The sequence below is a fragment of the Sinocyclocheilus grahami genome, unplaced genomic scaffold (genome assembly GCF_001515645.1).
Source record: "Sinocyclocheilus grahami isolate Dianchi unplaced genomic scaffold, SAMN03320097.WGS_v1.1 scaffold86.1, whole genome shotgun sequence".
NCBI classification, from domain to species: domain Eukaryota; kingdom Metazoa; phylum Chordata; class Actinopteri; order Cypriniformes; family Cyprinidae; genus Sinocyclocheilus; species Sinocyclocheilus grahami.
In genome coordinates, this window is record NW_015505265.1 from 1113128 (window position 1) to 1127707 (window position 14580).

The window sequence follows — 14580 nt, forward strand, 5'->3', positions numbered from 1 at the left end:
CAGCTTGTAACACTCCAAAGAGAAAGGAAAACTTGAAATCGCATCGTATGACCCCCTTTAAACTAACTGGGATCTGGCATCTGCTAAAATTCACTCAAAACCCTTTTTGCAGTTGCTTCGTTCTAAACCAGCAGGTCTCAGTCTCAAACGGGGTTATGTCAACGAAAAATAGTTACCATAAATCAAATTAACGTTAAAATGATAAACATAAATAAACGCGTTTTTCCATCTAGTAGCAAACATTTCTCATTGTATATTTAGTATATGTACTTGATACACTAAATACAAATGACTCTGCAGAGTTTTGGGTCACTGCAGCAGGTTCGTTCATCAGGTAATTCAGTAATAAAGTGAACGCAGGAGCTGTTAGAGGACTGTTTACAAATCTCACGCCGCACGTGACAGGGGCGTTGCCTTTGAGGAGCTCGACCCCTTGCTCGTTCTCTCCATTCACTTCTCATTCAATACTTCCTGTGAAAGGTAAACAAATGGCGCTCCGCACTCCAAAGTGTACAATTATTCCAAATGTAAGCCGTATACGCTTATTTAAGAGTTCAAAACGCCCGGACAGAAGAGAAAATATAATGTTCGCTTTCCAGCCGTGAGTATTTCTTCATTTTCCTAGTTAAATGAGCATTGTGTGAAGCACTCTGCTGCTCAACCGCTCAACTCATCCTCCTCTTCGCCTCATGGAAAATACATCAAGAAAATAATGCAGAAGGATACAGAGGTCGGACGAATCGCTACAGCGGTACCAGTCATCATATGCATCCTTTCAAAACAATGTTGAATACTGGTGGAGAGTCATTCGTTGTCAAGAGTCATTTGCGAGTTGATTCTTATGAAGCGTGTAAAGATTCTTTACGGGTTTTAGTAAATTAAAAGAGAAAGAAAGAAAGAAAAGAGCCCGATTAAGCACTATTAATATATTTGTTTACCATTATAATAATTATACTTACATGGAAGAGTGGACTGGAGAGTCGACTCCAAGAGTCATTTTCTCGACTCCAAGAGTCATTTTCTCGACTCTAAGAGTCATTTTCTCGACTCTCGGACAGAAGAGAAAATATAATGTTCGCTTTCCAGCCGTGAGTATTTCTTCATTTTCCTAGTTAAATGAGCACTGTGTGAAGCACTCTGCTGCTCAACCGCTCAACTCATCCTCCTCTTCGCCTCATGGAAAATACATCAAGAAAATAATGCAGAAGGATACAGAGGTCGGACGAATCGCTACAGCGGTACCAGTCATCATATGCATCCTTTCAAAACAATGTTGAATACTGGTGGAGAGTCTTTCAAAACAATGTTGAATACTGGTGGAGAGTCATTCGTAGTCAAGAGTCATTTGCGAGTTGATTCTTATGAAGCGTGTAAAGATTCTTTACGGGTTTTAGTAAATTAAAAGAGAAAGAAAGAAAGAAAAAAGCCCGATTAAGCACTATTAATATATTTGTTTACCATTATAATAATTATACTTACATGGAAGAGTGGACTGGAGAGTCGACTCCAAGAGTCATTTTCTCGACTCTGACTCTTCGATTCTTTTGTTCTAGCGACTCCTTAGTTCACATTTTCCAGAACGCTGTGATTGGCTCAAATCAGTGAAACAGCATTCTAAAAACCAATCACATTGCTTATTTTAACCTTCGTTCAGACTTTTCAGGCCAAATATCAGCTTATAAAATAAACTATAATGTAATTTATTTACATATCTGAATGAATATAACGTTTTTTAAAAATGCAGGGACACTAAAATAGACATAATTCCATTTATTTATTTAATAGTTAAATAAATAAATGAGTCTAGCTATCTATCTGTCTATCATCATATCTGTTCATTATTCATATGTAGTTCTTCATACTGCTGCTATGTTCCATAACTGCAGATTTAGCTAAAGCTTTGGAAATGTTCCTCAGATCTCTTCTCACCCTGACCTGTAAAATATCCCAGTCCAGGAACAGCAGAGAGATGTCCATAAATCACATGTGAGGTTCAAAATAGGCATCCCCTTGTCTTAAATAACATAACTATTCTTATGCATTATCCACCGTTTAGTGAGTTTGTGATTTCCCATCTATTTCTGTTCTTTTGGGTGTTATTGTTATTCTTAGCATCTGACATAAATATTGAATTTGTGAAATTGCTCTGTTGTGGTATTATATTGACCATGAAATTAATTCTAGAATTTTTGTTTTCAAGTTTTCCAGGGAGTTTTAAATTCTGTTAAGAAAATAATTTGTTTATTATATAATAAGCGATTTTGAGCAGCTCCACTATTTTTCTTTCAGTTGGATTCGTAATTAAACCTGTAGTTTGAACCGTCTTACGTTTATAACGTAACATGATTTTCTAAGCTGAGACATGTGATTATATCATATTTATAGTTAAAGGTAAATATATGTTCTTTTCTTTTCTATGTCATTGTTAAAGGCAGGTCACTGTTTTGTTACTATTATCCACAGTAGGTAACAGAGTTCTTTAAGCGGCATATTGTATGACAAGGTCAATTGTATTTTATAGTAAATATTCTATAAAGTATACTTTAAGATGTCAATATTACACAATATTGTATAAATACACATTTTCTACTCCTAACCGAACTAGTGATATATGACAAGATGTAGTAAAAAATGTTTAAAAGAACCAAATATCTATTATAGGGCGATGCAAAATAATGGCTGAATAAAATATCCGAGGATGATGTTTCAAAGGTACTTTTATTTTTAGGAAATGATGCTCTTTGTCTGGTCACAAGGTGTGATGCAGAAAATATACAAGAAAATAAATACAACTCAAACAGGCCTCAAGCCTTTTTCTGGATCGCAATTTGCGGCAAAACAACCGATATTTTCTTCTGATAGACTTAAAATTGTTCTGTGGTTCCCTTTTCAAATTCATGTCAGCAGCTAAAACCAGGCAAACCCTGTAAAGGCTGAAATACAGTACTTGTAGTAATATAAAGCAAATAGAAAAGCAGTGATTTAAAAATAACCAGTTGTGCACTCCACATGATTTTCTTTTTAATACAGTCTGTTTGAGACGAAAGAAACAGCCGTTCTGCGGCTTGTATCTGTTTAGGTGTATATAAATGGCTATGAGTAAAAATCACATGTTCATAATACTATTAGATGTAATGACAAAAATGTACATGATTAACTCCATTTTCACCAGAAAGAAACATTAAGTGGTCCGAAATCTCTCTTTATTGTTCTCTCTCCAAACCGTCTTCAAGAAGATCCAAAGGAAAGCCTCTTAACGTATCACAAACCACCCAGTGCATAAAAGGCACCGTTCAACCCTGTGACCCTTTCACAGAACCGGACAGGAGTGCCGTCAGAGAGTTACCATGCTAAAATAAGTACACTATATTACACACATACACAGATATTTCATATGACAAAGTCTCCTCTTTAGCACTCATCTCATCTTTTCATTCACTGTAAACATCAAAATCATCCAAATAAAGGAATGTTTAGTTGCTGTTCAGTAGAGTCACATTCTGATCCTCTCTTTTGTAGGTGGAGCCAAATGAACAAAGATAAAAACCATTAAACAAACAAAAGAGCCGAAAACGGAGGCCGCTACATCCTGGGCTCAGCAGAGTCGTGCGCCGTAGCCAAATGTCTGTTTAATGGCGTGGCAATAGTACCTCTGCCAGCCATCTCGTGTTCGTTCCTCTTCACTCTCAGGAACCGCCCGACACTCAATCTTTAACTCGGTCTCGTTACCCTTGTCTGTGAAAGTCAATGTCACCATCGCATAGTGCTCTGAAATAAAAAGGAAAGGACCGACAGTGACGGTAAACAACGAGCAGAGATAATCGGCTAGATGTTTCTCAAAGTCAGCTGTCAGACAGTAAACGAGAGTTGGTAAATACAATATTAATAATGGGGCATGCATCAAAAAATATTTTTTGTGATATCAGACCACATGCATAATTTATTCTTCTTCTGCCATATAGTGAACTATACTACCATTTAAAGGTTTCTGGTCTAAGAGATTTAGGTTTAAGATTTTTTTTTTAAGAAATGTGCTTATGCTCTCACTTAAAAGGGATAGTTCACCCACAAATGAAAATTCTGTCATTAATTACTCACCCTCGTGTCGTTCCAAACCCGTAAGACCTTTGTTCATCTTCAGAACACAATTTAAGATATTTTTGATGAAATCTGAGTGCTCTCTGACCCTCCCATAGACAGCAAGGTAACTACCACGTTCAAGGTCCAGAAAAGTACCAAGATGATCGACAAAGTAGTCCGTGTGACATCAGTGGTTCATCTGTAAAGTTACGAAGCCACGACAATATCATGACGCGAGCGTGTGGCGGTGCCAGCACTGACCCAGATCCGGCGTGATGACGTCATCTGGGGTCAGTGCCGCCACACGCTCGCGTCATGATACTGTCGTGAACGCACGTGTATTCTCGTAGCTTCGTAACACATGGTCTACTTTGTCGATCATCTTGGTACTTTTCTGGACCTTGAATGTGGTAGTTACCTTGCTGTCTATGGGAGGGTCAGAGAGCACTCAGATTTCATCAAAAATATCTTAAATTGTGTTCCGAAGATGAACGAAGGTCTTACGGGTTTGGAACAACACGAGGGCGAGTAATTAACGACAGAATTTTCATTTTTGGGTGAACTAACCATTTATGGCCTTTTCACACTGAATGCGAAAATTTGGCGCAAATGTTCTGTGCTATGGCACTTTTGAATCGAAACAATAGATCCCTATGGAGCTAGTCACACCAGGCATGATCATTCACGGCTCGAAAAAGCAAGATTTTTTTTTCCGTCCTGTGTGTCGGTTTTTCCCCCATCAGGCTGCGATGAAACAGCCATCCAATCAGATTTGAGCTTAGATCACGTGCCCGAAGCAGCTGCTATTGCACAAAAGGGTGAGAGTGGTGGCGCGGTTTTGAAAACCAGTGTAAACAAACACAGAAGAAGAGTATTTTGAGAGAGAAGAGGATGCGTTCTTATTATCAATAGTATCTGGTTATCATTGTTCTTTATACAGAGCATAATTTCTATTAATTCTCCACTGACTTATGTGAAGAGCACTGTCCGTTTTCTTCCACGCTTGTGAGTGTTATGAGTCAGAGCGTGTTCACTCAAGATCTGTCAATTATGGGATAATATCTCCTGCCTTTCTGTATGAAAAAATGAGAGAAACATTTTTCTACACATGAAATATGAAAGCAAATAGACACATATATTTTCTGTATGGGTTTTAATGCAGCGCATGGTATTTTCATAACAATAAAGGATATTTATGACAAATGATAGGCACGTGTAGTGTTCAATCCATTATAAAACATACAAAGAGTGCATGTCTGCCTATTATAGAATAAAAATCCACTTTAGATCACAATCGGAAGTTCTTACAAGTACTCGATTATGGTTTAAAGTGGGGTTTAACCAAAAACATTAATAATCACATAAATTGTAAGTTTAAAGTGTAGCTTGATGCTAATTGTAACTGTAATTATATTTTAAGATGTATTTTGGTAAGCATTATAGATAGTTTGTATTTCTGGTGTAGAACCAAACTTTATTTGAGTTACGGAAAGGGACTATATAAATAAAATTTCTTCCTCTATCTTAATTTAATGCTGTATATTGAGCAGCAGACTAAGTTAAATGCATATATGAGATACATATCTGAGGAAAAATGCATTATTGGTCAGCGCCACCTAGTGTGTAGGTGTGACTTAGCAGAAAGAGAACAATGGTTTCACACTTGGTGTGAAAGCACAGTCCGTTGGTGATTCGCCTTGCTTTTTCACATCGCGCTCAGTGTGAAAAAGCCTTTAGGCTGCATTTATTTGATCAAAAAAATACAGTAAAAACAGTTTACATTCAATTTATAGCAAACAATGTCGATATAACACACACTAAACAAATGTATCTGATTGCAAAACTTGAAAATGCCAGTGTGGTCACTCAATTGTCTGCAGGGTGAACAAATTTCTCTTACCACAAGGCCATGAGTTGAACCTCCACTTCATGACTATCTTCTGCTCAGGAACCTGTCAAACCCACAGCACATGGTTTCAAAAATCAATTCATAAGTCATCACTCTCGATCATCACTGAAGTATTTTTAGCCGAGCTGTTAATTTAAAGGACAGCGTCTCCTGTCATCATGCTTTATGTGATTTGAATCCGAGATCTCACCAGCTCGTGGAACTCTCCGTTCACGTTTCCGTCCAACAGTCGAAACTTTCCACCCTTTTCAGCCTCAACCACAGCACTGCTGCGTGTGAAAGCCTGCACCATCTGTAACACACAATTTGTCATTCCTCTCAAACAAATGTAATCACTAATGAGAAATGATCTGCTCATTAAATAATAAAAGCCCAGGGAGTCAGTGGTTGTCAGCTGTGGTGGTGGCAAAAGACTCACCTCCTGATTGAGAAAGACCCTGTAAAGGTCTTCTGGTGAGGTGAGGAAGGTGTCCTTTAATGAGAACTTGCAGGTGGGGATTTTTACCCCTGTGTTGGGAGGAGGAGGAGCAGGGCTACATGAGCCAATCTGAAAACGCAAACAAATTATAAATTTAAACTGAAGCTGCCCTGCAGGACTTTGGCCTCTCTATCACCATCTGTGGTTGAAAATAAAACTGCATTTTACTTGCAGAGTAGATCATACATTCAGATGTTTTGAGGAATCTCAATGGTTTCATTTAATCACCACATCGGAGCAGATCTGTCATGATACATCAAGCTCCACTGAAACATTTTCAACAAAGCATATATTAAGGTGACCAGATTTATTGGAGGGTTGCCCCTAAGAACTGTCCATGTTACATGCTAGCTAGTCGACTAAGTAAAATTCTGCACAACAACACTATTTATTGTAGATTTCAAGCCAAACACGATATAGAAGCTGGAGCTTGTTTTCTGTATTTACAGATATGACAAACACATAAGAATGAATGACATAAGCCTGACATTGTCCCACAAAATCCAACCCAGCTGCTCAAAACAAATCATTATCAGGCTTACAATGATCGGGATTGAATCAGGATAAAGCAATAATATGAATTTGAACACTAAACATTTTTTTATGTATTAGCGCAATAATAAATACTTCAGTAGCAAAGCTTTAATAACATTTTTAACATATTTAAATGATTGTTTTCAATACATCATGACATGATTGGTCCATAAACTGTGGCTTTAAAATATGGATATATACATGTCCTAAAATTCACATTTTCACATTGCGTTATATAACAGAATATAACAAAGGCAGTGAAAGAGAGTACAAAGACAGCACTGATAATAACATAAAATAGATTTAATGTTCAAAATTAGAGCTTACTTCATAGACTCACCAAATATTACATCGACTAATGTCAATTATTTGGTTAGACATAAATTAAGGATTTAACGATGAGAGCCAGTTGAAAATCTATTCAAATATGTGACAATTCAAATCGGTTGAGATGCCAAACAATTCGCGAAACAATTGGAGTAGGAGTTTATATGAATGTATATCTGAGGGGAACTGACTGTCTTTTGAAAAGTTTACGTGGTATTTTTTTTTTTTTTCATCTTGCCTCTGAACGATGCATATTAAAGTAGTGTTCTTAAGTGCAGCTCTGCTTGGTTTACAGCGGTAACCCAGGAAACACTACATCATTGCTGTTCATACGCACCACCTGCTGGCAGAGAGTGAATTTGCATCTCATTCAGTTCATCTACTGTTTTGTTCAGATGTTGTTCAGTTTTATGTAGCATAGTTTCACAAAACTAAAGTCAGACCATTCTGTTTTTGCTTCAAATTTCGAAATTATACAGTCTAATTTAGATTAAAAACTGCTCATGCTGCATGTATGCTGCATATTTGTTTGGATCATGATTAAAATGCAGTGGTTGCCTCTAATTTTAAATGGAAAGAGCACAGACAAAGCCTTTGTTTATATAAAGAGATTTCTTTTATTTGTGTAACTCGTTATTTGATTTGGGGTTTGTTTTAAAATTTCAATTTAGTTTTGCTATATTTCAATTTCACAAAGAAATGTGCAGCAATTAGAGCCCAACCGATATATTGTTTAACCGATATTATCGGCCGATATGAGCCTGTCGCCAATATATCGTAATGGCGAATATGCCGCCGATATGACTTTTTTTTTAACAGAACATATAACGCAGATAAAATTGTGTAATTACTTAGTCTGTCCAGCAGAGCATGCTCCATTGTTTGCTACTGGCGACCTGGATGAAACGCTTTAAAACTTAAGTCTATGGAAAACCATTGAAACTTTGAACGGCCAGATCTCCGTAATGGCGCGGCGAATCTGCACCAAATTCTGGGGATCCCTTCAGTTTGAGGAACGCTCTCGAGCGCGAATTGAGTGTACCCCAGCATCGATAGCCCCCGGGGTTCGGGAGTTACAAGTGGTTAAATTCGCGGTCCGGCACCGACCGAACGATCCCGGGGGGCCACCGACGCACGGAGGGTGGCGTTCGAGAGAGCTCCTCGAGCTCCATGATTCCAGTTCCAAGGGAACGTACACGTTACATTCAAAGGGCATTAAAGTGCGCGAGACGTGAATTTATATTTATTTACAGAGGTATATTATGTCACACTTCTCTAGTAAGTTTCATCTGTGTGTGAAGACAGTAACGCAAATCTGTGAATGAATGTTCCGAAGTGAAATAAACTTCAACAGAATAAAGTTTAATGGAATTTAATTAAAGTTGAATAAACTTCAACTTTACTGTTCAGTGCAATGATGTCAGACTCATTTTGGATAATAAAGTTTGTTAAATTGTTAAATGCCCTGCCTCCATCATTACATATCTCTGTCACGTCATTATAAGTGTTTGATCACCACATTTGAGTGATCATTGCAAAAAATGTGTTTATGTATATACTGTATTCTATATATAGTACCAGTCAAATGTTTGGACACACGAATGGGAAAGTGTCCAAACTTTTGACTGGTACTGTACTATAATATACACAAAGAATATCAGCCGATATATTGACATCCATGTGGCATAAGTATTCAAGTATTATTGGGGCCACTGGATAACAAACAAATCAATTTATTCATAGTAGCATTTAGAAGTATAATTTATAGCTCACCTGAGTTTTGTTTGACTTGGTTGTTGCTTGCGCTTTCTGCTGTTTCGTCACGCCATTGGCTGTTGGCAGGATCATGCCCTGTGTGAACTCTACAACAGATAATAACAGGTTATAACAATCTACATCCAACAGACAATGCAGTAGCAGCAATGCTATCATATGCATGGTGCTGGTTTTGGCGTCTCAGTGAAACTTACCCGTTTTGAGGAAGTCCACGTAACTAGCCAGCGCCGTGCGGATTTTTTTGACTCCCTCGCTCCTCATCAGAGAAAGCAGCTCCGTCTCGGGCTCATCTTTACAAAGACTCACACTGATCTGCGAGTGACCCCGAAAAAAATACTCAGACTCAACATCATCACTTACATAGTAGATATACTCAGCATAGCTACTCAATTCATCAACAAACAAATTACATCTGCTTCAGATACTTCAGATCAGTGGTTCTGAACCTTTTTGTCTCCAAGCCAAGATTTTTTTTAAAGGCCCCATGACTTTCCAGTTCTGAGTGATTTACTGGATAAGGATTTAGGATAAGGATTTCAAGAAAAATATTCAGAATTTCTACCTGACAAAACATTTTAGAGTTTGGCATAACTAGAAACATGTATATTAATTATAAAAATACTCATTAAGTTGTAAGATGTTAATAATACATGAATTATCCAGGTCTAGAAATCATACTTTTAAAATGAGGCTTCCTCATATATCCAGGTTTCCAACACTGTGGAAATAACAGTTATTCAATATTCAGTAATAACAGTTAAAACAAAAAATGAAAACAATTCTAAAACAAATTAGAAACAACTTGATTTTTAGTTGTTTTGTCTCATTTTAAATCCTTTTAAGGCACCTTGAGGCCTTAGTCTGGTGAAGGCACAATATGTAAAAATACAAAAAATGTTTTGTTTAACTTACATCAAGGTCGTCCATGTCATTTTCATCCGAAAGGTTTGGAACTTCAATATTCCCCTTGTATTTGATGCCTGATTTTGATGTCCCTATACGAACAGACAGCCCAAATCATGTAAATAGTTTATAAAGCCACCAAACGTAAATAAATGAAACAGTTAAACATTAAAGGGGCCTAGAAACACACAGCGTCTCCCTGACATGCTGCTTCAACACTAACTGCGGTTACTGAAACCACGCCTTCTTTCTTTGCGTGAACATTTGGGCCGCATTACGCAAATATTTCCACATAGTGAGGTAGATATGTGGGGGCGTGTTAGAACGAGCCGTTTTAGGGGGGCGTGGCAGTCTTAACGTTGATAAAGAATATCTCTTTGGTTTTGAGACTTTAGTCTTTGCAACTTCAGGGATCTTATCTATGCACAATCAGCTTGTAACACTCCAAAGAGAAAGGAAAACTTGAAATCACATCATATGACCCCTTTAAATTGGCCATATTAATCTTTTGATCCAAATCGCTTTCCTCACCTTTCCAGGCGGCCTTCAGATTCCACTCATAGAAGAATATAAGCTTCCCTTTGCGGTTATTGATGGATGCTTCTCCCTCCACCTTGCTGACCTCTGTGATCTCACACTTGCCTTCTTCACTCTCCACTTGCAACCCCATGAGCAGCTCCTTCAGCTTCTCTGATGACCAGTTTGTGGCGTCCCTCTCGGTCCTAATAATGCAAGGCATATGCATTGATATTACACCATTATTTTTGCAGAATTCAACATTAAGGATTTTTCTTCTGGCCCAGTGGTTTGTACTTGCCCTACCAAAATTTACATTTACTCTGCTAAAAAATAAAATAATCAGTAGTGAAATGTAACAAAGTAATAATACTTCGTTACAGTACTTAAAGGGTTAGTTCAGCCAAAAATACAAATTAGGCTGTGTTTTACTCACCCTTGATGCATCCTAGGTGTATATGACTTACTTCTTTTAGACGAATCCAGTCGGAGTTATATAAAAAATTGTCTTTGATCTTTCAAGCTCTAACGTTGTACTCAGCGGGTGTTGCATTCCTTCAGTCCAAAAGACCTGAAATAAAAAGCACCCTTCCACAAAATAAAGTGTCTCACACAGCTCCGGGGGGGTGAACAAAGGCCTCCTGTAGCGAATCTTTGTGTTATTGTAAGAAAAATATCCATATTCAAAACGTAATAATCACTTTAATCTAGCTTGCGCCAGCATTTATATAACTCCAACTGGATTCGTCTGAAAGAAGAAAGTCATATACACCTAGAATGCATCGGGGGCGAGTAAAACAAATCCTAATTTAAATTTTTGGGTGAACTAACCCTTTAAGTATATTTTGGGAGTATCGGTACTTTACTTGGGTTTTTATATTTCAGCCAACTTTTACATTTACTCCACTACATTTCCTAATTAAAATGTATACTTTTACTCCAATACATTTCCCCGAAGCATATTTGTTACTTACTACAAAACAGTCAGAAGAACACGGACTGCAGGAAAGCAGGTTTGACGAATCAGTTAGACTCCTAAAAAACACCTTTGCTCATGTGCAAACAAGTGCGCGCACAACCGCGGATGATTCATTCAGGTGTGCGATATACAGTATATCTGCGATAATATGGTAAGTGTTGTTGTAATTATGTGCGATCGGACATTATCAAGTAGGCTATATCACCAAATCTCACACAGAGTGCACACACGTTGATTTATTAGTCTATTAAAACTCAAAATTCCAGGCATTCTAAATTGTAGACGGCAAAAATGCTTCTGTATGTTTTTTATATTTATATAATTTAATATAGTTAACTTAATCTATATCACACAAAGAGTACCGTTTTTCTGCAGATATCAGCATGAACATATTTAATAATCATTTTATACAAGTTCAGTAAAACAATAAGTGACTTACATTTTAGACATAATATTGCTTGTTTTTGCTAAATTTTGCCATCGAAAATAGTTCCAAACAACGATCACAGCACTGTTTTGCATCTCTGAGCAATGGACGTGTTTACTTATTGAATGAATCAGCTTTTTAAACTAATCGGTTGAATAAATGATTCAGTGATTCACTCAACACAGTCAAATGCTTTGTTTCTGAATGAATCAGTCGTTTGAATGAATCGGTTGAATCTCAATGACTCACTCATTAACAGTCACTTGCTGTCACTTACTTGCGGTTTTAATTGCACATTTCGACTATTTTTTTATGTTTTTAAAATAATTTCAAATAACAGTATTCAGCATTTTATGTTAAAAACAAAACATTATTTATTCATCTGTGACTGCAAGTACAATAAATATCACATACTTTAAGACTTTTACTCAAGTAATATTCTAAATGGTGCCTTCAACTTATACCAAAGTCATTTTCTGGTAGGATATCTGTACTTTTACTTGAGTATGGCTTTCAGGTACTTTATACACCACTGAAAATAATAATAATAAAAAATTTGACCCATATAACCTTGTATTTAGGGCTGGACGATATGGCCAAAATTTATATCACGGTATATTTCTTAATTTCGGTCGATACGATATAATTCCGATATCGATATGAACACTATTAAAAAAGCCTCATAAAAACGGCCAAGAACGGCCACAACAGATGTCTGTACCTACAAACTTATGAAAAATGTATTTGCCAACTCTATGAAACCTACTCCTATAAAACTATATCAAAGAACAGCATTTATCTGAAATAGAAATCTTTTGTAACATTATAAATGTCTTTATCATCACTTTTGATCAATTTAAAACATCTTTGCTAAATGAAAGTAATAATTTCTATAATATAAATTTTAAAAAGAGCTTTTGAATGGTATAGTGTATAATGTTACAAAACCTTTCTATTATTTAACCTTTAAACGCTACTTTATCAGATAAAAATGCCATCTAAACTATTTTGAAGACAGTCGTTTCCCTTCAGAGATACATTCATATAAAACGATCATATATTTTGATTTTGAAACGTGCAGTGCTCATGTTTATTCAACGAAGTCAAACGCCACAAATAAATCAATGTATGTTATGGGAAACACTGGTAATGTATATCGAAAATGTGTTTAAAAATCATATCACCGTTATTGAAAAAAATTATATCGCGATACATATTGATATTTAATTATTGTCCAGCCCTACTTGTATTCTACTAAAAGATTGTTACAACACCAAAACTTTAGATACTTGCGAGTTTTCAGAATCGTCCATTACAATTTCGATATCACAGCGAAAATATTAGTCTAACAACTATAAAATGTAAAGATCAACAACAGTCAGTAATAAAATAGAACAAATTACAAGCAATAGGACAAATAAATGCAACAGAAAAAAGAAAACAGTCTGTCAAATAGTGCATGTGCACCGAATTGAGCTTATTATGATTAAATGGTTTAAAATTGCTAAAAAAAATTAATTCAAGACCTAAAAAGACATGCAAATGCTAAACTTTTGTGACGATGCAACAATGTCAAATGAATAAACAATAAATAACACAAATTCTATACAGATCATTGATGACGATTTCCATTTGTCAGGCATCAGTCTTTCAAATGAACCAGCTAAATTATTATTAGGTTATAATAATTAGTATACAAATGTCTCCACGATTACATAAACGTACTGAGATTAGAATGCAATTCAATTGGGAAACTGAATGAGCAATACCTTGTTCATGAAATTTAGTAAAGGAAAAATACTTTTCCAGGCCTATATCCAAAAAAGTAATATTTACCATCTTTATTTCCAGGTTTTCCTATGACACAACCCTGAGAATTGCTCTTGACAAACCATAGATTTACAGTGGTGTGAAAAAGTGTTGGCCCCCTTCCTGGTTTTTAAATTTTTTGCATATTTGTCACACTTAAAAGATTCAGATCATCAAACAAATGTTAATATTACACAAAGATAATGCAAGTAAATACAAAATGCAGTTTTTAAATGATTATTTTATTAAGGGAAAAAAGCTGTCCAAACCTGCCTGGCCCTACGTGAAAAAGTAATTGCCCCCTAAATCTAATAACTGGTTGTTCCACGCTTTGCACAACAACTGCAATCAAGTGTTTGCGATAACTGGCAATGAGTCTTTCACATCGCTGTGGAGGAATTTTGGCCCACTCTTCTTTGCAGAATTGTTTTAATTCAGCCACATTGGAGGGTTTTCGAGCATGAATGGACTGTTTAAGCATCTCAATCGGATTTAAGTCCGGACTTTGCCTTGGCCACTCCAAAACCTTAATTTAGTTTTTCTTGAGCCAGTCAGAGGTGGACTTGCAAGTGTGTTTGGGATCATTGTCCTGCTACATAACCCAAGTGCGCTTGAGCTTGAGGTCACAAACTGATGGTCGGATATTCTCCTTCAGGATTTTCTGATAGAGTGCAGAATTCATGGTTCTGTCAGTTATGGCAAGTCGTCCAGTGGCAAGCAGCCCCAGAACATCACACTACCACCACCACCATGTTTGACTGTTGGTATGATGTTCTTTTTATGAAATGCTGCGTTGGTTTTATGCCAGATGTAACGGGACACACACCTTCCAAAAAGATCAA

General features: G+C 36.6%; 1 protein-coding gene across 1 annotated transcript in view; it reads right to left on the reverse strand.

Moving 5' to 3' along the window:
• Nucleotides 1-3186: 3186 nt before the first annotated feature.
• The window catches only part of LOC107586835 (activator of HSP90 ATPase activity 1), a 14138-nt gene continuing 2744 nt past the window's right edge, over nucleotides 3187-14580 (reverse strand). Inside the window, exons 2-9 of the mRNA XM_016274380.1 lie at nucleotides 10539-10729; nucleotides 10017-10099; nucleotides 9299-9416; nucleotides 9102-9190; nucleotides 6408-6536; nucleotides 6180-6281; nucleotides 5981-6032; nucleotides 3187-3768 (exon numbers count right to left, since the gene is read on the reverse strand). Coding sequence (XP_016129866.1) covers nucleotides 3596-3768; nucleotides 5981-6032; nucleotides 6180-6281; nucleotides 6408-6536; nucleotides 9102-9190; nucleotides 9299-9416; nucleotides 10017-10099; nucleotides 10539-10729 — 937 coding nt within the window. The 3' untranslated portion in view covers nucleotides 3187-3595. The remainder of the gene's footprint in view (nucleotides 3769-5980; nucleotides 6033-6179; nucleotides 6282-6407; nucleotides 6537-9101; nucleotides 9191-9298; nucleotides 9417-10016; nucleotides 10100-10538; nucleotides 10730-14580) is intronic.